Source organism: Rhododendron vialii, chromosome 6a, assembly GCF_030253575.1.
Source record: "Rhododendron vialii isolate Sample 1 chromosome 6a, ASM3025357v1".
NCBI lineage: Eukaryota > Viridiplantae > Streptophyta > Magnoliopsida > Ericales > Ericaceae > Rhododendron > Rhododendron vialii.
This window is the reverse complement of record NC_080562.1, coordinates 8,103,402-8,127,019: the sequence shown is the minus strand read 5'-3', so window position 1 is coordinate 8,127,019 and position 23,618 is coordinate 8,103,402. Positions and strand designations below refer to the sequence as shown.

At 35.9% G+C, this 23,618-nt stretch overlaps 1 protein-coding gene and 1 non-coding gene across 5 annotated transcripts; one reads left to right on the top strand and one right to left on the bottom strand.

Annotated features, from left to right (window-relative positions):
* Nucleotides 1–6,483: 6,483 nt before the first annotated feature.
* Nucleotides 6,484–9,881, bottom strand: LOC131329815 (vicilin-like seed storage protein At2g18540). 4 transcript variants are annotated; one of them, XR_009200861.1, is made up of 3 exons: nucleotides 8,533–9,881; nucleotides 8,227–8,373; nucleotides 6,484–6,827 (listed from the first exon to the last, which is right to left on the bottom strand). XR_009200861.1 is itself a non-coding variant. In XM_058363192.1 (2 exons), exon 1 carries the CDS (start codon nucleotides 9,740–9,742, stop codon nucleotides 8,540–8,542), a length of 1,203 nt encoding a protein of 400 aa, XP_058219175.1. In that variant the 5' UTR covers nucleotides 9,743–9,881; the 3' UTR covers nucleotides 6,484–6,847; nucleotides 8,533–8,539. The 4 variants fall into 4 exon arrangements, 2 of the variants coding, with proteins under 2 accessions (XP_058219175.1, XP_058219174.1); XR_009200860.1 differs by having other exon boundaries at nucleotides 8,227–9,881; XM_058363192.1 differs by lacking the exon at nucleotides 8,227–8,373 and having other exon boundaries at nucleotides 6,484–6,847.
* A 6,329-nt stretch (nucleotides 9,882–16,210) lies between these two features.
* LOC131331638 (small nucleolar RNA snoR100) lies at nucleotides 16,211–16,318 on the top strand. The gene has a single exon (XR_009201447.1). It is a non-coding gene; the product is annotated as a small nucleolar RNA snoR100 (small nucleolar RNA).
* Nucleotides 16,319–23,618: the final 7,300 nt, after the last annotated feature.

Below are 23,618 nucleotides of genomic sequence, written 5' to 3'. Positions count from 1 at the left end.
TGCCAATAATGGTTACTGATTGGCTAGTGGGGTACATGTTTTTGCCCATTAAATCTCAAAGGAGGTTTAATGGAGATTAGTCTTCGTCTCTGTTCTAGAACCAAAAAAATTTCTTATTTTTTAAGAAGGCAATTTCAAGCTAAAAAATTATGAGCTTATTAAAATCTAAAAATATGCAATATGGATCTTATTTGAAAGATCTCGATGAGATCTTTTATACGATGCAAAAAAAAATTGAAAAATTAATTTTCATTTACATTATTTTTGAATTTGAAAATCTGAAATAAGCTGCTGCTTATTTTTTAAGAATGTTTCTGGAATGGGGCCTCGTCAGATATACTATTTTGATCTAGCATGTCATACGTACTCATTGTTACAGCATTGAAATTCATTCCCCATTTAAATTTTTTTTTTATTTGGATTGAATATCGATGTGGGGTTCTGAAATTTTAAAAATCTGTTTTTTGTTCTACGAGTGTTTGGAACATGGGTGTTATTCTCCTTCTATTATGATGATTTGAGAAAATTTGCTAAAATGTGGGAGTTCAAGAAAGACAAAGAAAGCTTTTGTTCTTGAAGGCATTGTGTAATCATTGTCAAGGCTCCTAGCAGTAAAAAGACTATTGGCATTGTACGACGGGAAAAAAAGAAGTGGTTCACTACTACTTACCACATAAGAAAAACACACGATGGTTAATAGGTGTTTAGAATACTAGTTATGTGAAAAAAAATAGTGATTTCTAGTAGGTATAAAGACTATTGATCACAATGAAAGAAGAACTTTGAAAGTATGCATTTCGATTTTATGAGATTGGAAAAAATATAAGTGGTTTCGATTTTATGAGATCGGAAAAAATATAAATGGTTCCCTAGTGGGGGTTTAGACCACTGGCCACATAAGGCGAAACGATGATTTATAAGACCCTAAATGAACGCGGGAAGTTTGATGTGAGTAAACAATGGAAGTGGTTCCTAGTAGGTTAGCGAGACTACTGGCCACTATATGTAGTTCCTAGTAGAAGACAAAAAAGCGTTGGAATGGTATTAGACCAAGTTTATATGATGGGTCTAAAATATACTCCGTATGTTGCTTCGGTTCAAAATAAAGGCCCAGTTCATTGAAAGGTCCGATTCATCATTTGATGAGTCCATCATCCTAAAATATTTGTTGCCTCGTTTGACATTATCATATTTGGGTTCGATGTTGCCTTAGTTTAAGATGGATCAAATTTTATAAACTAGATCTAAAGAATAATTGTTGCCTCGAATCGATGTTGCTTTCAGTGAAAAAACTGGATCGTTTGTCCATTTTTTACATTGCCTCGAATCGATGTTACTTTCATTGAAAGAATTGGATAAATTCTATAGATCCAAAATTTACGTGCTGCCTCGGTTAGAAATATAAGGACAATATGTTTGCTTGATGAGTCCTTAAAATTATGAGTTCCTCGGAAAATTGGCATGCTAGAAAGGAAAAGTAAAATGCTATATGCATACAAGAGATTTGTGTGCAGACTAATCGCAAAATCATCGAGGGGTTTGGAACTGAAGCCTAAAAATTAGTCATCACAATGGACATCCAACCTTTTTCATTGGAGATCCCATGAAGAAGTTTCAATGGGTAACAACGAAAATGTAGGTTGACTAGAAAGATCACAAAATTTTTATTGAGGTGTATTCCCTAGTCCCAATCCTATGTTTATAGTGATATTTATTGTGACGCTTGAGGAAGAGCTTAGCTCTGAATGAGTCCTGTTAGAATATTCTAGATCATATGATCAAATCATATATTATCAAATCATATATTATTATGATTTTATATGATACTGATTTTATATGATTGTGATTGTGATTGTATTTTCCTTTATTGTATCATGGCTCACACTATATATATGAGCCCTCTCATATGTACAGAACACAATTTAATACAATATTATTTCTTTCTCTTATATCATAACATGGTATCAGAGCTACGGTTGTAAACTTAGCTTCCCACCGTTGTCCTTCTCTTCATCCTTCAGTATCATTCTTTTTTCTTCCACCGTTAAAATCCACGTTTCCTACCTCGCTTTTACAAGTTCCAAGCCAAGACAATACTGCCATTCATTTAATCATATCCTGCCATCCATTTCAGTACCATACATTATCATCCAAGCACCATCATCATACTGCCCTCCACCGAAATCTGCCAAAACCAATCCCACCGCTATTTCGAACCATAAACTGCCGAAGCCCACTTTCAAAGTTTGAATCCCAAGCAAACTTTTCCAAACCAGAATTCCAGTTTCCAACTCCATAATTACAAATCTGTTTTCTTTTTCCTTCCGAAATCACGTACCAGTCAGTTATTTTCCATGGACCGTTCTGACGCATCTCAACCCATTTCCGCCGCTCTCGATGGCACAAACTTTGTCCTTTGGGCTCAAGCTATGTCCAGCTTTCTCAAAGGCAAGAAACTCTGGCGTCTAATTACTGGTGAAGTCATTAAACCCACCCGAGGTGCTACTGAATCCCAAGACAAATATGGCGAACGATTGGAAGAATGGAACAGCAAGAATCATCAGATTATTACTTGGATCCGCAACACTTCGGTCACCTCTATCAGTCTACAATTTGGTAGATTTCAGGATGCCTTATGAACGGTTGTATGGTATCTCTTCCAATTATGACCATCTTCGAGTTTTCGGATTTGCATGCTTTGTGTTACTTCAACCTCGTGAACATACCAAGTTAGAGCCTAGAGCACGTCTTTGTTGTTTCATAGGTTATGGAATTGAACATAAAGGTTATCGTTGTTGGGATCCCATTTCTCGTCATCTTCGCATATCCCGTCTGTTTGGATTTATATTCACAAATATTTATTTATCACATGAATTATATAAATACACATAAACATAAAAAACTCAACAAGTAGATACAAGAGAATATACAAGTAATGAAAGTAGGAAAGATGTTGCCTGTGAGAATGAGAGTCGTGTAGTCACTGTCTTAAGGCTAATATTCCTCCCCTCGTGAAGGTTCTACCGGAGTGTACTAGCCCCAAGATTAAACCCAAGAGCTCACAAGCATTCCTCATCCGATGTTCACGACCACCGAGAGGTTTGAACGAGTCACGAACCGAGTTGCCCAATTCTATAGAAAATAGTTTATGAATATTCTGAAACTCTCTTTCATTTTTGTGTATACTCTCCATATACTTTCTCTATTTTTCACAACCATCACACTTGTATGGAGTACCCATATATATATAGATGTAATAGATATTAATAGACATAATAACAATCATAAATTCCCTTAAATCTTGTAACCGATTTTGGTTTAATATAAACATAATTGTGTAACAAAAGAATAATGAGGATGATAATAGAGGAATTAATATTTAACATTTATTTTATTAAAAATATTCCAACACCGTCATGTTATTTTTTGGGAACACAAAACCTTTTCTTCTCTCTCTAAATTTCACTTACGCACCACTGACATCACCTCTTTTTTTACTGACTCGTCCATTGAGTTATTCCCTGATGAGCTTGATACAAGTTCTTTCCACACGTCTTCTCCGTAGCCTATCCCAGATGCCTCTGTTCTGCCTCCTGATTCTGCACCTGCATCTTCTGGCTCCTCCCTCCCGGAGCCTTCCGAGTCATCTCCTAATAATGATGTCACTGTTCCTCCACCTCTCCATCGTTCTGATAGGGTAAGGGAAATACCTATTCATCTTCATGATTACCATTGTTTTTCCACTATCCTTTCACATTATGAACCACACTCTTATCGTGAAGCTAGTGACAGACGAGCTGCAGGCTCTGACTAATACTCAAACATGGGATTTGGTTGATCTTCCCCCAGGCAAAACTCCCATTGGCTCCAAATGGGTGTACAAAATTAAGACCCGCTCTGATGGCTCTGTTGAACGGTACAAAGCCTGCTTGGTGGCAAAGGGGTTTAACCAAGAATATGGCATTGACTATGAGGAGACTTTCACTCCAGTTGCTCGTCTTACCTCTGTTCGGAGTCTAATTGCCGTTGCTGCTGTCCATAAATGGCAACTTTATCAGATGGATGTCAAAAATGCCTTTCTCAATGGTGATCTTGTTGAGGAAGTGTATATGAAGCCCCCTCCTGGGTACACTCATCCTCCAAACAAGGTCTGTAAGCTTCGTCGTGCCCTCTATGGCCTCAAACAAGCTCCTCGAGCATGGTTCGCCAAGTTCAGCACTACAATTCAGACATTCGGATTTTCATCTAGTCTACATGATTCTGCCTTGTTTATTCGCAAATCTAAGCATGGTACCGTTTTCCTTCTCCTATACGTTGATGACATGATAAGGGGATGATAGTATTGGTATCACTGAACTCAAGAATCTCCTCAGCCAGCATTTCGAAATGAAGGATTTGGGTCTTCTAAGCTACTTTTTGGGCCTTGAAATCTCTTCGGATCCCTCTGACTCAAATATGCCTCTGACCTTCTCTCTCGTGTTGGCCTCACTGATTGCGAGACTGCCTCAAATCCTCTGGAGCCCAATGTTCGCCTTACTCCTCTAGATGGTACTCTACTTTCGGATGCCACCCTAAATCGTCAATTGGTTGGCAGTCTTGTTTATCTCACAGTTACTCGACCGGACATAGCTTATGCTGTTCATCTTGTTAGCCAATTTTTATCATCCCCATGAACGACCCACTACGATGCTGTACTTAGTATTCTTCGCTATGTCTAAGGGACTTTGTTTTATGGTCTCCACTACGCTGCTCATTCATCTTTAGAGCTGCGAGCTTACTCTGATGCAGATTGGGCTGGAGATCCTACCGATCGTCATTCTATCACAGGCTATTGTTTCTTTCTTGGTGATTCCCTCATCTCTTGGCGCAGTAAGAAACAAACTGTTGTTTCCCGATCAAGTACTGAAGCCGAATACCATGCTTTGGCAGATACCACCCAAGAACTCCTATGGTTGTACCGATATGGGTGTTCACCATTCCACTGGTACTACCCTTTGTTGTGACAACCAGAGTGCCATCCAAATTGCTCGCAATGATGTCTTTCATGTTCGCACCAAGCACATCGAGATTGACTGTCACTTTGTGCGTCAACATGTTGCTAGCAGCACTCTTCATCTTCTATCAGTATCGTCATCTGATCAGACTGCTGACATTTTCACCAAGGCGCACCCTCCTGGGCGTTTTCATGACTTAGTTTCCAAACTCAAGTTGGTCTCTACTTTACCACCTTGAGTTTGAGAGGGGATGTTAGAATATTCTAGATCATATGATCAAATCATATATTATCAAATCATATATTATTATGATTTTATATGATACTAATTTTATATGATTGTGATTGTGATTGAGATTGTGATTGAGATTGTGATTGTATTTTCCTTTATTGTATCATGGCTCACACTATATATATGAGCCCTCTCATTTGTACAAAACACAATTCAATCCAATATTATTTCTTTCTCTTATATCATAACAAGTTCAAAGCAGATATATACACGTATACCTTTATGTACACATCAATTTAAATACACAATGTTTATATGCCCTGGGTATGGAAAAAAGAACCAGATGAACAGACACAAAAGGTAGATGGGTAAAATGCCATCACATTTCACCAGTAAACTAAATCCAGAAACACGCCAGATTAGAATTCAACCAACAGCAAAACAGTTCAAATAAACATCACGTTATATCTCCCACATTGTTGGAAGGAAAGCCCCTAAAAAGGTGCAAATAAATGGAATAATTTTGCCTCAATGGAAATAGCCCACAATAAAAAACCAAAACAAGTGATCACTCCACCAAGTAGAACGAGGTGAAAACAAAACCAGATAAAATTATCCACCATCTTGCCCGGCTCCTGGCGGGCAAGGGCTCTTCTGGACACGCCCAGATAGGATGATCATCACATCCGGGTCGACCACTCTGATTTCTTTTACAAGGCCAAATACACAAAATAAACGGATAAATTTCTCAACGGTAAGCTCTATCAGTTACCTAACCCACAATTCTACTAACATGGTATGAAATAAAATGTATAAAATATCATCCTTTATTCCATGCAGCCATCTTTCTTCTGCCAAGCTCAAACACTTCTGTAAGAGCATAGAACTGATTGGGCAACACTTCCCAACAATTTTGAGGTATCAAAGGCCAAGATAAAAGAAACATTATCAACATTGACCTTACGCTCTATAAAGCTAACAAAATATTATCCGGCTGACATTTTTGCAGCGTAGACACATAATCTGCAATTGAAACAATGCCCCGAAGATCATATTGAGATCACAGCAGAGACAAAGAAAGATATCAATTTATCCTTTTTCATACGGCTTTTGTACAAATTAGCTGCCGGTGTCTGTTGTGTGTTTCAATCTGCGCAAACATCAACCAGGACAATAGGTACCAAGGAAAGTTCAAGTTAATATCATCACAAAACTATATGCCACAGATTAAGGTAACAAAATGGACACAACAGATAAATTTTGAGCTGTAGAGCATAATGGTACAATTCCCATAAGTCAATTCTCTACAATTCTCATTGCCAATGGCACGCAACTAACATCTCTGTTCCAATCCACCATTTTCAAAAGGAAACTCAATGGAAGTCATCAGAAATAGTGATAGATAAACGTACAAAAAATCCTTTCTGCATGGCACCCAACTAACATCTCTGTTCCAATCAACCATTTTCGAAAGGAAACTCGATGGAAGTCATCAGAAATAGTGATAGATAAATGTACAAGAAATCCTTTCTGCAAAAACTGGTTTCCTCGGGCCTCATCTGTACTGGTTTCTCCTAGCTTCTCCAGCCTTCGTCAGCACACCTGAATACCAACCTATTCCACTTTAGATACAAAGATGAGACAGCATGTTCAACAAAGAGGAGTTTAACAAAATACAGTATCAACACAATGCATGGAAAGACGAGAATAGATCCAGACACATTTCCTCCACATTTGTGCCAAATGGCCCAAATCAATGGAGCATAAATCAATCAGAGTGGATGCAATGTACTACTGACTAAAGAAGCTGAACTTATAGGGTACACTATTAATCAACCTGGTAGAATTCCAGAAGCGGTAAACCTGTCCTCATTTCTTTTAGAACAGTTCTTGCCGTCGACAATTACACACTGAAGGCGAGAGAGAAAGCATGAACAACAATATCTGCTTTACACTAATTTATTTGAATGACATGTAAAGCAAAAATTATTAGATCAATAAGATGTCCAATATCCTACCATATCCCAGAAGGATAAGGTGTCCATTGTCCTACCATATCCCAGAAGGGTATACTTGAATCTACTCCCAAGCACAGTGAGCACAAACCACTGAGGGTGAATATGGATTAGGAGTCACTGGTACGTAGAATGACAGGGTTTGGGGATGTGGAACAAGAAAAGGCAGGCTCTATTGGTACACCACATTAACAATGGATGGTGTATGCACCCTTTGGCCCAGCTTGAAGTATAACTTACATTACCTATTTTATTAGACCTACAACTGTATCATTTCTTGCTTCTTTCTCCTGTTGTTTCACATTTCAGCACGTGCAAAATTTACATAACTCAATAGCCTGAAAATACACCTAAGCTGTGCAGGACACAGGACACGATTCATAACATTTGCGGCCACCTTTTGGCTACAAGAGGGCCATTGTTGTCATGGAATTCGCATAGGTTACACAGAACGAAACATAACATACTTGAATGTTAGATTTCTCCGTTCATGAGTTTCTTTGAAGAAAACTCCTAAAGACCATCTGATGTATCCACAACACTGATAAGTTACTCTGTATTAGACTTACATTTTGAGGCTTGAAATTCTGTAGAGAAATGTAAAACCGACATCATGAATCCAGTTCTTTAGAATGCATAGTTCAATTCTTAAAATGTGAAATAACTCTTATCGAATTCAGTATCGCATAACCCCATGATTCACGAATGCTTCAAATTAGTGTAGCACACATCTTATTGTAGTTGGTGAAACGTAACATCAACAGCAGAAAAAGTAAGTAGTTTGAAGCATTAGCAGGTAATTGGCGCTGATTACTAAGCAATTGTTTACTCCAAACCAGTATACTGTATTTAATCAAAACTAATAATTTGTAACAACATCAAGGGCAACTAAAAGCATAATGTCATTGCCACAATACGCCCCCAAGATAAGTACAGGCTAAAAATGTCATACAACACGATAATCTTTTCCCTATGAATACAACTACCTCAATACAAAGCTTCCATCAGCTGCCCCGCAAAAGAACTTTTTCTGAATCTTCTGTTTTCCTCAACTAGTTTTAGACATTTTGCATGATACCATAATCTCTTTTCAGCTCTTTCATCCGGGGAAACAACCACTAAATTTCACTACACTGTCCAACACATTATTCATTCGCAATGTTAATAATAGTTACACAACTTGACTACACTACAAAGCGATTGTCAACAATAACAGTACCCGCGTTACGTCACCAAAGATAAACATTACCCAAATAGAAAACACATTGAAAGAACGACAAATTCCGCATTACCCGAGCTTCAAACTTCGGCAACATTGGCATCTGAAGTGTCCCCTTCCTCCTTTCTAACCCACACCAAGTTCGAATCCCTCGGCCTCTGCAGTCTCCGGCTATTACCCCTCCCATAATCCCGCCCGTACCTCCTCGGAGCGCCATTCACATTCCCGGCATTTCTCCCATACCCTCCTCCTCTCACCGAAAGACCCCCAAACTTGCCCAAAACTCTCTCCGGCCGATCCACCACCGTACCCCCCACTCTCTCCTGCCAAACCCTACTACCATTCACCACCAAATTCTTCCCATTCCCCTCCTCTAATCCACCACCCTCTCGTTCGGTTGAAACCACCGCCGCAACATTCTCAGCTTCAACCTCCTTTTTTGACAACATCTCCTCCCTACCAATGTTTATCAGGTCTTCTTCCTCTACCCTCTTATTATTCCCCTTATTTTTCACACCCCTGCGATAATTCCCATTCCCTCTTTTCCATCTACTGGATGAAACCCCCTCCTCACATTTCCCCACAATTTCCTTTTCACACCTTCTTTCAGTTGAAACCACTGGAACAACATCATTCTCAGCAGGCTCAACCTCCTTTTCTAACGACAAGCGTTCCCTACCAATGGCTACGTCTTCCTCTACCCTAGCTTTCCCCCTCTTATTATTCCTCAATTTCTTGCATTTACGTGTAACCCTTTCCTTTTCAGAGTAGTCTCTTTCAGTAGAAACCACATGAATTTTATCCACTACATTCTCCTTTTCTTCAGGCAGCAACTGTTCCTTACCTCCACTTAGGTCTTCCTCCGCCCTAGGTTTTCCCTTCATTTTCCAATTCTTCCCCTCATTATACCCCTCCTTCTTCTGCTTCAAATCATCGGTCCTTTTTGATTCCCCATCGCTAACCCCAACCGCCCTAAACTGCGCGGAACTTTTCAAAGGCGGGCGATGATCTCGCCGATGGAAAGTAGCGGTCGACTGGACTGGTCTTTTCTGGAGGTTCGCTTGTTTTTGTTTTCGTTGATGTTCTTCTTCTTCTTGGCGCTTTCGTTTTTCCTCATCTTCTTGTTCTTTCTGCATCCTCTGTTTGCGCTCTTGTTCTTCCCTCTCCTCTTCCTCTTTCTGCTTTCGCTGTTTCTCTTGGAGCCATCGCTGCTGGAGTTGGACCAGGGTCACGTAGGTGGAAGGCAGCGGTGGAGAGTTTCTCCGGTCGCCGTCGTCCTCCATCGAGCTCTGGTCGGTTCAGAGAAGGGGGATCAGATGGGTGTTTCAATAGACATAGATTAGACAGGCTCCACTTTGTGTAGAGCTTTTTCAGGTGATACAGTCCTTAAATGGGCAGTGATGGAATGATGGGGGAGGAGTATCAATAATTCTAAAACCTAGCCCAAACACTTTTATGCATACTTTTCAAAACGCAAAACAATTCCTTATTATTTAAAAAGGTAATTTTAAATTTAAAAATTACGAATTTATTGAAATTTAAAAATATACAATATGGATCTTATTTGAAAGATCTCATCGAGATTTTTTATACGATGTAAAAAAAATTAAAAAATTATTTTTGAATTTAAAAATGTAAAATAAGCTGCTTATTTTTTAAGAAGCTTTCTGGAACGGAGTCTCACTCACATTACATGTGAGCCACTACACATCGAAGTGTGTGAACTCATAAATAATGTGAATGAGACGTGTTTCTGAAAGTAAATATGTTTTGTTCTCTTTGCTAGTTGAAAAGAATTTTTCAAAAAAATTTTCCTAGATTCTCTCTAAATTCCTCATACTTCTAATATTTCTTTCTCTATTTCTCTCCACTTATTGCCCTTACTATTTTTCAAAAAAAATTTTAAAATACAAACCAAACACAGCATTGTGATAAAATTTTTGAATAAGTTATACTCCTTTCGTCCCTTTTTAAATGTCATACTTCGTAATTCCAACTTATTAAAAAAAATATCATCATTATACCTTTCACATCAACTTTTTCCTCCACTTTCTCTACTTACCCATCATCATTACACTTTTTACTCACTAACTTTTCAAAATAGAATCTACTTTTAGGGACAAAATAGACAATGTATCAACTTTTACCCACTAACTTTATCAAATAGACACTTATTAAGGAACAACTCAAAATAAAATTCTGAACTATAATAAGGGGACGAAGGGAGTAGTAGATGAGTATGTAAGTGAAAAACTAGTTGAGAAAGAAGTTATCCAGTTGTTAGTTAGTGGGAACGAGATGATAAAATGTAAAAATTTGTTGATTAGTGTGATCGACATGGTAAAAATGCCTATGTTTTTTTCTCAAATTGTTACCGGAAACACCCCACGTGTGTGTTTATATGTTATTGTAGCAAAACTCGTTGGAGTATTTCATTAAAATAATAATAATAAACATGAATACTCCCTCAATTTCAATTTATTTATCTAATTTTGATATTCCAATTTATTCGAGGAACACAATGATTACTTCTATCAAAAAGTTTTTAGGATTCCAAAAATACCTCACTTTTTTTAAATTTAATGAGGGTGCACTTATCGGATACATGATTTTTTAAGGTTGTTGATTTTGTCATTCTTTTTTTTGTTAATGTCATTTTTTAACAGGTGTATTTTTACACCAAAAATACACTTGCAGGGGAGTGGCGTTAACAAGAAAATAAGTGGCAAAATCATTTTCTTTTTTTAAAACAGAAAGACGTTCGATTGAGGGTTTTGGATTATGAATTCTAATCATTATTATATTTTTCTCTCTCCACTCATTGCTTCTATTTTCAATCAATACTCTCATTTTGCCTTTGTTCGGTTTCCTTTTTAACTTTTACTTTTATTTTTGTTTTCAATCATTACTCATATTTCTCCCTAATCATTACCTTATTTTCAATTATTACTTTAACTTTTTCTCTCTATATGTCTCCAATCATTACCCCTATCTCTTAATTATTACTCCTATGTCTCTCCACAATCATTATCCAAAACCAAAACCAAAACCAAAATACAAACCGAACAAAGCCTTTTTCTCTTTATTTCTCTCTAATTATTTGATAAGCACCCGATATTGCCAAATAGGGTGCACTAGATCTCTAGTTTAGTTTAATTTCGTCGTTAAATTAGTCATTTTTATTTGATATTGCACGTAAAATATGTTTTTAGTATTTTTAGGTAAATCATGTGAATAAGGCATGTTTTGACGTCATGGATGACCTGAGTGCGTCCAAGTACCCAAGGAACCAATGAAGACCATGTCGGCCCTTGAAAATCTGTCTAAGTATGAAAAAATCATTTTTCGAAAAAATATCGATTTTCGAGATAAAAAAAATGGCGGTAATTGATCCTTGAATTTTTCTAAGAGTAACTTCAAATTTGCAAGGTTTTATTCGAAGAACAAGGTCATGTTTTGAGCCATTTCTTTGATAGAAAAATGTGTTGTTTTCTATTTTACACTAAAAGCTGGGGGTCAACATTTTGATTAGATTGAAATATCAAAATTCTGGTAATGTCATTGTTTCCAAATGGGGAGTACTTCTTTATTTTAATTTATTAAGAAAAGGTAAAAGAAAGGTTTAAAATATAATATTTACTTAAGTTTAGAGAATGAAAATAAGATGCTGTGCAGGCTATTGGGTGCTGTGAAAGTTGATGGGAGCTGTGAAGTTGAAGCTGGACCTAAAGAGCTCGGTATCGGTACCTATTGTGTTTCTTTTATCGGTATCGAGTGCATTAGCAGAACCTCAACGACAGCAGTTATCAAGCTCGGTACCGGTACCACCTAATCCATTATATCGATACAGGGGGCCTTCAGAGCAGAATCTTCAGAGTATCTTTTGGGATATTCTGTGCGCAAACCTTGGGGAATATAAATACCCCATTATGTCACCTTTGTACATTTTGAACAGAAATGTACCCATTTTTAGATACAGAATATGATTTACTTGCTTTTTGAATTGTTCTTCACTATTTTTCATTTTCAGCACTTCATATTTAATTTTCTGTCTTAATTAGTTTAGTTTTGCTATTGTTGTCTTTATTAAAGTTGCAGCTTTTCCTCCGATTTATCGTTTGATCTAACTTTATTCAAGTGTTGTTATTTCAAATATGCTAAGTAGATTTTTGTTTGCTTTTATCTCTATAGATATATGTGAGTAGTTTTTCAAAGTTAGGTCATGGGGTAATTAGCACCTCATGGCTCGATTAAAATTGCGTTTTTCACCATAAAGTTTGAATCTTTGGTTCGAAAATTGATGTGGGGTTCGGATTTGTTTGTCAAATTGCTAAAGTGTTAACCTCTTTGATTATGTGTAGGTAAGAGCATCGCTTACTTACCACATATGATGCTTGAAACTCTGTCGCACGTGGCATTTGCTAAATAAATTCTAGAGCTAGCTTGGTAATCGAATCATTCTATCTTCCGGGTTAAGAATCTTGGTTGAGTATCTTAAATCGTGTATTTTGGTGATAAATGTAATTAGACTTGAGTCGTGGGTGTTAATTTATTCCTAAACCTAACCTGTTTTTTATATTAGTTTATTCGATTTTAATTTAGCTTTTTTTTATTTCCACCGCAAAGTAAAACAAAGTTGGTCGCCTAAAAGCTGAAAGTCTTTGCTTGCATCTGCAAATCCAATCAAGCCGTATTAATTATTTCCGCGGGTACAATCCCGGTCTTCCGGATTATTATGCTTCAAATGATGTATTAAGCCCTATGCTTGAGGCATTATTCCTTATATCGGAGAGAACGAAGAATCGTTACCTCTATTTTCAATCATTATTTTATTTTTATCTACACTTACTATCTACAAATTTAAATTCAAATTTTCAAAACGAACTGGGTCAAAGGGTATAAGGGACACTTGTGGAACTTAACTTATAGGCCTGGGTCCTATTGTGTTTCTTATCTTTTAAGTATTTATTTTTCGTTTTACGAGACAAGTCATTCATTCACAATACATTATTTTTATTTTAAAAAATAAGGTGGATTTAGTTTTTAAGTCAAATAGTAACTTATTTTTTGTCTTTATTTAAAAAAAATTTGTATTTTTTTAGTTTTGCGTCAAACTTTTTGTGACTTGTTGATTTGTCTTGGCAAGAGGAAATGGAAAAGTTTAAAATTTTGGTCAAAACTCATAATTTTTTAAAAAAGAAAAAAAAGTAAAAAAAAAAGTTACCTTTTTTACTTATTTTTGTCTTTATTCAAAAAATTATGAATTTTTATCATATTTTTTTACTTTTTCAATTCCTCTCGACGAGACGAATTAATAAGTCACAAAAATTTAACGCAAAATAAATACAAAAAAAAATTGAATAATGACAAAAATAAATTACCTAACTTTTTAATTCAAACCTATTCTAAGTACTTATTTTAATCAATAGAGTACATCTTTAATTAGACAAATATTTTGGGACATAGGAGTATTAAAATAAAAAAAAAGTAAGCAAATGAGGGAGGGGGAATAGTACTTTCGCACAACAATTTTCCAGTATCGGTGGAAAAAAACCCCAAAAGAAAGCAGCATGGAGAAAACGAGAAGGAGGGCAATCCATCAATAGTAACTTGGCCACTCCGGCGGCGACGGTAGTGTCCATTTAGGAGAGTTTATTTTGTGTTCATACTTGATCACTCCAACTCTTTTTTATGGGTGTGATTGATGGGTTCGGCTTCGACATCTTGGTTTCGAATGATTTTTTTTTTGGTGTATTTTATTTTATTTGTTATTTTCTGTACTTTCGCACCTATATTTTCCGTTTTATTGTACTGTATTTTCTTTTATATATAAATCGAGTTTAATTTTGATAAAAATAATCACTTCACCACTTGCTTTGCTTTTTCCGAAAAAAAGTCAACAGCTCCACCGTGGAGAAATTATAAATGGAAAATGTTAGACTCTGTTAACTTTATCCATAAAAGTGTCCTCGAAAGAATTATAGACGTAGAGGCGGCTCCACGTTAGAGCTTGGGTAATTACTTGAACACCCTAGAAATTTTCTAGGGTACATTGGGTAGCATGTATTTTCATTTTATTCTTACTTTGAACACTCAACCAAACAAAGTTTGAACACTCGTCAATTTGAGAGAGTCACAAATCAACTCAGATTTGAACACTTTTTCCAGCTTTAATGGGGCTCTTTGAAAGTTGGCGATGAAATTAAGTAACGTGATTAATCGAGATTCGCGTAAACTGACCCAGACACCTGAGTTATAAACAAAATTCACATTTGAACACCTAGCAACCCATGTTTATAATATGGCTTAACTACCTAAATGGTCCTTACAAAATACAAGTTGTGTCAATTTCATCCCTGCAAAATTTTTTGTTTCAATTTCATCCTTACGTTTTTAGAATCAATTCAATGTTGTCCTTGCCGTCATATCCCTAACGGCAGAACCCCCTCCGTCCACCCCTACCTGGCCTACACACTTTTCCCCCCAAAACCCACCCACTTCCGGACCATTGTAAGCCATGCTTGAATGGTTGTTTTTCTAAGACATGCTTGACTGGTTCTTTTTGTAAGGCATAACTGATTCTTTTTGGATGTTAGTTTTTAATGGAATGACAGTGGCATGCTTTGGCTCAATTGGCTTGTCATTAGTTGTAACTGTATTCTTGCAAACTATAGAATTCATTTTGCATTGTGATGTAGTAGCCAAAGAGGAGGTGGTTCTACTAATAGGTAATTTCGTAAATAACTGACCGAGGAATTTGGCTTTGGGCCCACTTGGGTCCGATCCGAAATGGGTGGGTTTTGGGGGGAAAAGTGTGTGGGCCAGGTAGGGGTGGGCGGAGGGGGTTCTGCCGTTAGGGATATGACGGCAAGGACAACATTGAATTGATTCTAAAAACGTAAGAATGAAATTGAAACAAAATTTTTTGCAGGGACGAAATTGACACAACTTGTATTTTGTAAGGACCATTTAGGTAGTTAGGCCTTATAATATTTTAGTCTTGTTAAACAGAGTCAATGGGGATTAAGATTTTTTTGAACACCCTACCAAATATTTTCTGGAGCCGCCACTATATAGACTGTTCATGATCCTTTCATTAATGAATAGAGTTCATGGACCATATCAAATCCCATTATTAATTGCTCTTGGCCTCCACCAACCACGTATTTATTGAAAGCTGACCAATGTGTATAAACCAAAAAATTATTCATTGCCCCAGAGCATTGAATAATAACTCGTATAAACCTCAAGTGAATGCATGGTTGTAGAGACCCACGGAGTAAAAAATGAGACTAGGAGGGGTCTAGTGGCGACGGCCACCACCACAAGAATTTTAGAAAACACAATTATTATATTTGTGAAAAAAATTTATCCCAAACTTATATAGTTTCGCCACTACTAGATTTTTTTTTCTTATTTTTTATTATATACTAGTCATAAATGTTCTCCTTCTTTTTCAAAAAAGGAGACCCAAAAAAGTATTCTAAAACTAAATTCAATGGGCCAAAGTGAAATAATATAAATGATGATGTGTAATTGAGAAAAAAAATTACACATTAATTCTAACCCTAAAATAACTTAACCTAAAAAATTAATGGAATTTAATTATAATGACACTTCCCAAATTTACAATGTTACTTCCAAAAAGGAGTGCGATTATCAATTTGAGAAATCTATATAGGGATCTGGAGAGTGACATTATAAATTTAAAGAGTGGCATTATCTTTGTGCATATCGATACTCTAAACTATCAATGAAGAAAGTATGGTAACGTGTATATAAATTGAATTGGGTCTTTAAGTCTGTCCTCTTTGATACCATTTGGCTTTGATTTGAGGGCATGGTTCTGCAACAAAACAAGTATAGGGGGCTACTGTTTAAATGGTATTCTGAGATTCAGTCACTTTGTACATATTGTAAAAAATTAGGTCTGTCTCCAATCCTCCCCCGCTCATATCCCCAATGATTGGGGGACTACATGAGTTCTGTTGTTGTTATTGTTGTTGTTGTTGGAGTGACATTATCAATACTCAAAATTAAAATTAGTTTTTTTTCATACTCCATGTGCAAATGAGAAACATTATTTACTATAGTTTTTATTATGTTATTTTAATTTTTTTCTAAAGCCGATGACGATTAATATTGTAATGCATCTTTTTATTTTTTTAATATATTTTTCGCCACTGCTAGGGTAAAATTCTGGTTCTGTCCTTGCACGGAGTATTACATGATGGTACTCCAAAAACACTGTATAATACTCTCCATTGTGGGTACATTAAAATGAATACCAAATGTACACGGGATTACGTGAGATTCACATTGGATACCATACAAATAATCTGAGCAGTTCATTTTGTATAATAAAATTTAGACTTGTATGAAATTAGTTCAATTGAATATCGGTAAAAGCTTGATTAAATAGTTAGATTTTTTGTTCCTGTGAATTCAAAAACCCAAATTTGAACAAATTGATCATGCATATTTGTTATTGAAACCCTTAAAAAATACTCTCTCCGTCCCAATTTACTTGTCATTTTTTGGAATTCGTGCCACTTTTCAATTAATTATATCTTGTAATTTATAATATTTTAGGTGATTTCAAAAACATTGAATTATAGAACAAATCGAGATCTATCAAACAAAATCCATATTGGATATAAAATTTATTACCACTTTAAAGATATAACTAGTTTTTTAATCCAGTTATAATAGAACTGGGACAAGAAAATTGAGACGGAGGGAGTATTTTACTAAGTAAATTGAACGGTTCAAATCAATTTTGTTATACACCAAATTATGTGAGATTCACCTTGGGTTTCACTTGACCACACCACTTTTTTTTTCTTGTCAATATTGTATACAACGGCGGGGGATGAATGAAAAATTAGTAAGTTAACAATTAAAAGAGGTTCGATGTCTTTTCATAAACTCGAGCTCCAGTTCTCCCGTTGAAAATTAACGTGTACTACCAATTGGGTTCGGAGCCACTTGAGCATAGGCTTTTTTTTTAGGAGTATTTATCTGGGATTTGGATCATCTCTCCATAAATTCTCTCTCAAGATTGTGCGAAGGTCAACCACAACACGCCACTATATAGATGAAAGGGCAAAGTCCACTTTCACCCCATGTGGTTATCGCCATTTGCAGAAACCTCCCTCATGGTTTAAAACTAATCACATAATCTATCTGTGGTTTTGAAAATGTGCAGATAGACCCTCTGTCATCATGGTTTTCATCCATATTAACGGAGATGTATCTCATACGCCTCTAGAATGTAATCTGAGTCGTTTATAATATATTAAATAAAGAATAGAATATCTCTATAAAAAATCATCTCAATCAGGTATCAATAACCCAGTGATCTAATTTTTAGTAAATTCAAATTTGAAATTTTAATTTTATAACAAAATCGATTCGACTATGAGCTTTTCATTTTTTGATTGACTTGAAATATGACGGCATGGGGTCCATCCGCATATTTTCAAAACCACAGGTAGGTTATGTGGTCAGTTTTGAACCATGAGAGGAGTATCCGCACATAATGATAACCACAGGAGGTCAAAGTGGATTTTGCCATAGATGAAAAGCATCGACTCAAGAATGAAAATGCTAGGGTACAGAAAAAATTGGGTATCGAAAATGTACAACGGTATATGAAACTCATTTTTTTGGCTTTTACACGAATAAGCTAAATTGTTCATTAATTTTAAAATAATTTTTCAAGTGGCCCTCTAAAAAATAAGCTCAATTGAATACGTATTAGTGGTTGATCCAATTTTCCAAGTTTCTTTCAAAATTTAGGATGATGAATTCTGAATAAATGTAAATAAGCTCAATTTGATCCGATCCTTTCTTTCTTTCTTTTTATCCTACGATGGGTTTATTTCTTGTATTGGTTGAGTTATTGGGTTTGATTATCTCATGAACTCTCATAATTGATGTAGTGTCTCAGAATTATACTTATACTTCATACATGATATAGATGATCTCTTCTATCTATTGATAAAAAAAAATCTAATGAAAATTTTGAAGATTGATCAACAATTTATGGGTCTGTTTGATTAGCGAGATAATGATAGAAAATGCAAGAAATAGAAAAAAAAAACTTAATTTTTTTTTGTGTTCATTTAGTAAGAATATCCTAGAAAGTGAACTTTTGCGTACAACTCTCTAAAGCTTGAGAGCTTGCCTCACTTTTTGTCACAAAATATGCAGGAAAATTTTATTTTCTCGAGAAAATTAACAATAATTACTCTAACTTCCCTCTTCCCTCCACCTTTTCTCTTTCAATTTGGGCAACTTTCCTCCTTTTCAAACAATAATATTTTATTTTCTTGCAAAACTTTTATCCTAATTAAACAGATGTGAGAAAAAAGTTACATTTTCTTTTTTTTTTCTTTCACTTTACTTCCTATCATTTTCACTTTCAATTATATTTTTCTTGTTAATTAAACAAACCCTACAGGTATTCAATTGAGCTAATTTTTTGCAAAGCCAACCAAAAAATTATTTTAGAATTAAACTGTTTGGATTAGTCATGTCAGCCCTACACATTTGGGCATGTTCGTTTTGGTATTTGGAATTTAAATTTTGAGTGGAGAGAAATAGAGAGAAATGAGAATAATGATTGAAAAAATTTTTATTGAAAACTGTGCGCAGAAAAAGAGAGTCCAAAATCTCAAATCCCCAACCAAACAAGCTCGATGCCCATAGTCAGACTTCTCGAGGAAGGCCACAAATAATTTATGAAGAGAAGATAAAAAGGAAAAAAGTCATTCCTTCATTTATGAAGAAAGGAAAGAGAGAAAACAAATGAAGACATTATGCATTGCACATCGTTTCTTTTTGCTATTACTAATTATTTTCTCTCTCTTATTTAAGAGTATGAACAAGAGAAGATGGGAAAAAAAGAAGAAGATGTGAACAAGATTAATGTATTTAAAAAATTAATTGATTGATTTGGTATTTATAAGACATGCGACGAGAAAAAAATAGTAAAAGTTAAGTTTGCTTTCTACTTTTCTTTCTTTTTCTTCTATTTTATACAACCCAATCCCTCATGAAAAATTGATCACATTCGAACAATTCAGTGGTCAAATCCATTTTGAATCTGATATGAATGTATCTTTTCAATCTCAACGCACAAATTTCATTTTTCTCTAATTTGTTCTACAAACTTCTTTTCTAACACCTCCAACTCTGGCAACCCTAACCCAACCCTTCCCTGATCACATAAACCCCCTTCTTTCACCACCTTTTGACCTTTCTGCCACAATGCCATGCTTCGTTCGCTCCGATATAAGAGATAACGCCCCAAGCGTAGGGCCTAATATGTCAGTTGAAGCATGATAATCCGGAAATCCGGGATCGTACCCAAGGGAATAATTAATACGGCTTTGCTGGATTTATAGATGCAAGTAAGGGCTTTCAGCTTTTAAACAGCCAACTTGGTTTTACGTGCATAGTGGGAATTAAAAGGGGCTAAATTGAAAACCTAATAAACTAAGATAAAAGACAGGTTAGGTCTAGGAATTACTAACACTCACGACTCAAGTTAAAATTACATTTCCTACCCAAATACGCAATTCAGGATACACAATTAAGGTTCCCGAATCGGAAAATAGAATGGTTCGATCACCAAGTTAGCTCTAGAATTTATTTAGCAAATGCCTCGTGCGTCAGAGCTCCAAGCATCATGTGTGGTAGGTAGGCGATGCTCCTACCTATACATGATCAAGGAGATTAACACCTTAGCGATTTGACAAATAAACCCGAACCCCACATCAATGATCGAAACCAAAGGTTTAACTTTATGGTGAAAAACGCAATTCTACTTGAGCCATGAAGTGTTAATCACCCCATGACCTAACCTTGAAAAACTACTCACCTATATCTATTGAGATAGGAGCAAGCAAAAATCTACTTAACATAATGAAATAACAAAACTTGAAATAAACTAGAGATTATGATAGATCGGGAGTAAAGCAACAATTTTAATTAAGGCGACAATATCAAAAACTAACAACTAAAGGCATAAATTAAAATATTCAAAGCTGAAAATGAAGAACACTCAAGAATAATGCAAAGAGATTCAAAATCTATTCTAGATCTAAAAGTTGTATTACTCAATCTATTCTACTTTTTTTGTACAAAATGATGACACAAGCTTTTGTACTCTGGGGATCCACGCGCAGAATATACCGCGAGATACTCTGAAGATTCGCCCCGAAGGCCTTCGGCATCGATGGAGAATGGCTTAGATTGCTACGCTAAAGGCTTCGGCATCGATGTAATGTATTTCTTTCCATTGATGCCGAGCACATTATTGTCTTCCTGGATAAGCCCCTCGGCATCGATGTAACTTATTTTCTCCCATCGATGCCGAGGCCATTATCCCCATCACTTCAGCTTCATAGCTCCCAGCAGCTTCCACAGCACAAAACAGCTTTCACAGCATCTTATTTTCATTCTCTAAACTTAAGTAAAGATTGCATTTTAAAACTTTATTTTACCTTTTCTTTACTTTAATTTATTTAATGAAAATAAGAAAGTACCCCTCATTTGGAAACAATGACATTACCAGAATTTTGAGATTTCAATCCAATCAAAATGTTGACCCCCAGCTTTTAGTGTAAAACAGAAAACAACACACTTTTCTATCGAATAAATGGCTCAAAACATGACCTTAATCTTTGAATAAAACCTTGCAATTTTGAAGTTGCTCTTAGAAAAATTCAAGGATCAATTACCGTCATTTTTTATCTCGAAAATCGATATTTTTTCGAAAAGTGATTTTTCCATACTTAGATAGATTTTCAGAGGCCGACAGGGTCTTCATTGGTTACTCGGGTACTTGGACGCACTCGGGCCATGGATGATGTCAAAATATGCCTTATTCACACGATTTACCTGAAAGCACTAAAAACATACCTTATGAGTAAACGCAATTAAGAAGCAACTAATTAAGCGATGAAATTAACTAAAATTAGATACTAGCGCACCCTGCATTGCATTAACTGGTGCTTATCATGCCACCTCTCATCCCTTTCCACCCTCATCAGAGGCAGGAATTTCGATGTCGAAAACCCCTCGGCACAAACCCCTATGCCTTTGTGCCGAAGGGTTTTTCAGCCATTAGGTTTAAAAGATAAATAAAAAACACACAAAATCTAATAGTTAGAAAACCCTTCGACACAGAGGCACGAAGATTTTCAGAGACAGAGGACATCACAACCCCCATCCACGCTTTACCACCACCTTCATCGATTCCCATGACAGTCACGTCGCCACCCAAGTTCATCGACCTTATCATCCATTCCCTCTCGACCAACTCCCATCCTACGGGGCGGGCTTGCTGTGCAACATGGCCGCATCGGTTAGCGTTGGGCTTGGTGCCTGGAAAAATATAAGAGTACGTATTTTGAGAAAATGGTCTCTGTAGTTTGGTTTTTGTATCACTTTGATCCCTCTAGTTTTAATTGGCTCGATTTTAACCCTGTAGTTTTAATTTTGTGCCAATTAAGTACAATCACTAACTTCCATTTCTTTCTACTAACGGAACCAATTATGCAAATTGCAGTTGACCCCTTGTGATTTGCACTTGGTATAAATTTTACTGTATTCATTTAGAAACTTCAACACAACCCATGGTGATTTTGTATATTAAAGTGCATCGTTACATGCATTAATGACAAGTTATTTATTCTACTTTTGTTAGTTTTGAGTCAAATATTGCTTGAATTATTTATTTGTCTTGACAAGAGGAACATAAAAAGTAAAAAGTCGTATTTGACTTCTCTAAGTCGCTAAGTATGGATATAAACAACATATATTCGGAAAATTGTCGTGTCTCGATCCCACTGTCAAAAATCACTCTTTCATCTTGTTGTCAACTTTCTCTGAAACCATCATATCAAAAGCTCGCAAAACCATGAAGCGGTGCTAACAAAGAATTATAGTTTATATATACATACATATTTATGTCTGTATTGTATTATTTTTTTCGTTAGTGAACTTTTTTTGAATTTTGGACATAATTTTTTACTTTTTTCATTCCGCTTGTTGAGACTATTAATAACCTAAAAAATTGGATTAAGAAAAATTAATCAAAACAAAAAATGAATGTTGATAATTTGAGATTTAATTAGGTTGATAAGATATTCAATTAATATCGTCTTATATATACTCCATCCATCCCATTTTTATTGTCCATTTTTGTTTTTCGTGCCGTTCTTTCAACGCTTATATCTCCCAATCTACCATGTTTTTCATAATTTTGAAAACTTTATATTATAGATCTAATCGAGAACTATCAAACAAGATTCATATTGCATATTTTTGAAGATTCATATTGGAAGATATAAGCGTTGAAAGAACGACACAAAAAACAAAAATGGACAATAAAAATGGGACGGAGGGTGTGTGTGTGTGTGTGTGTGTGTATATATATACAGAAATCTTCAGGTAAGGACCTTAAAATGAGGACCTTATATGCGGACCTCCCATTTCTCGCCTTTTCCGATCGGATTTTGATGATCCGAGCCGCTCAATGTGTTCAGAACGTAATTTTAAGGGTACCTCGTGAGAAATCGGCAAAAAAAAATGACCGGGAAGGACTTGATTTGAGTAGTTGTTATTTGAACCGTTAGATAAAAAATAAACAAAAACTATTTGGATGAAGCTCTTCCCGGTCTTTTTTTTTTTGCTGATTTCTCGCGGGTACCATTAAAATCACATTCTGAACATATTGAGCGGCTCGGATCATCGAAATTCGATCGGAAAAAGGAGGTCCGCATTTTATTAAAATAAGGTAGTCCTTATAAGAAGGGGTATATATATATCACTTATGATCCAATGAGGGATCCCGCACGGCCTTACCGTGCGGGACTCCCCTTTCCCGATCAAATTGTGACGATTCGAGCCGCTCAAAGTGTGCAGAACGTGATTTTAAAGGTACCCGCGAGAAATCAGCAAAAAAAATGATCGGAAAGAGCTTGATCCGAGCAGTTTTTTATTGAACCGTTCAATAAAAAACTGTTCGGATCAAGCCCTTCCCGATCATTTTTTTTGCTGATTTTTCGCGAGTACTCTTAAAATCACGTTCTGATCACTTTGAGCGGCTCGGATCGTCGCAATTCGATCGGAAAAGGGAAATCCCGC

What these genes read in the sequence shown, in the direction of transcription:
- LOC131329815 (XM_058363192.1), bottom strand. Translation starts at nt 9,742, where the DNA reads ATGGAGGACGACGGCGACCGGAGAAACTCTCCACCGCTGCCTTCCACC.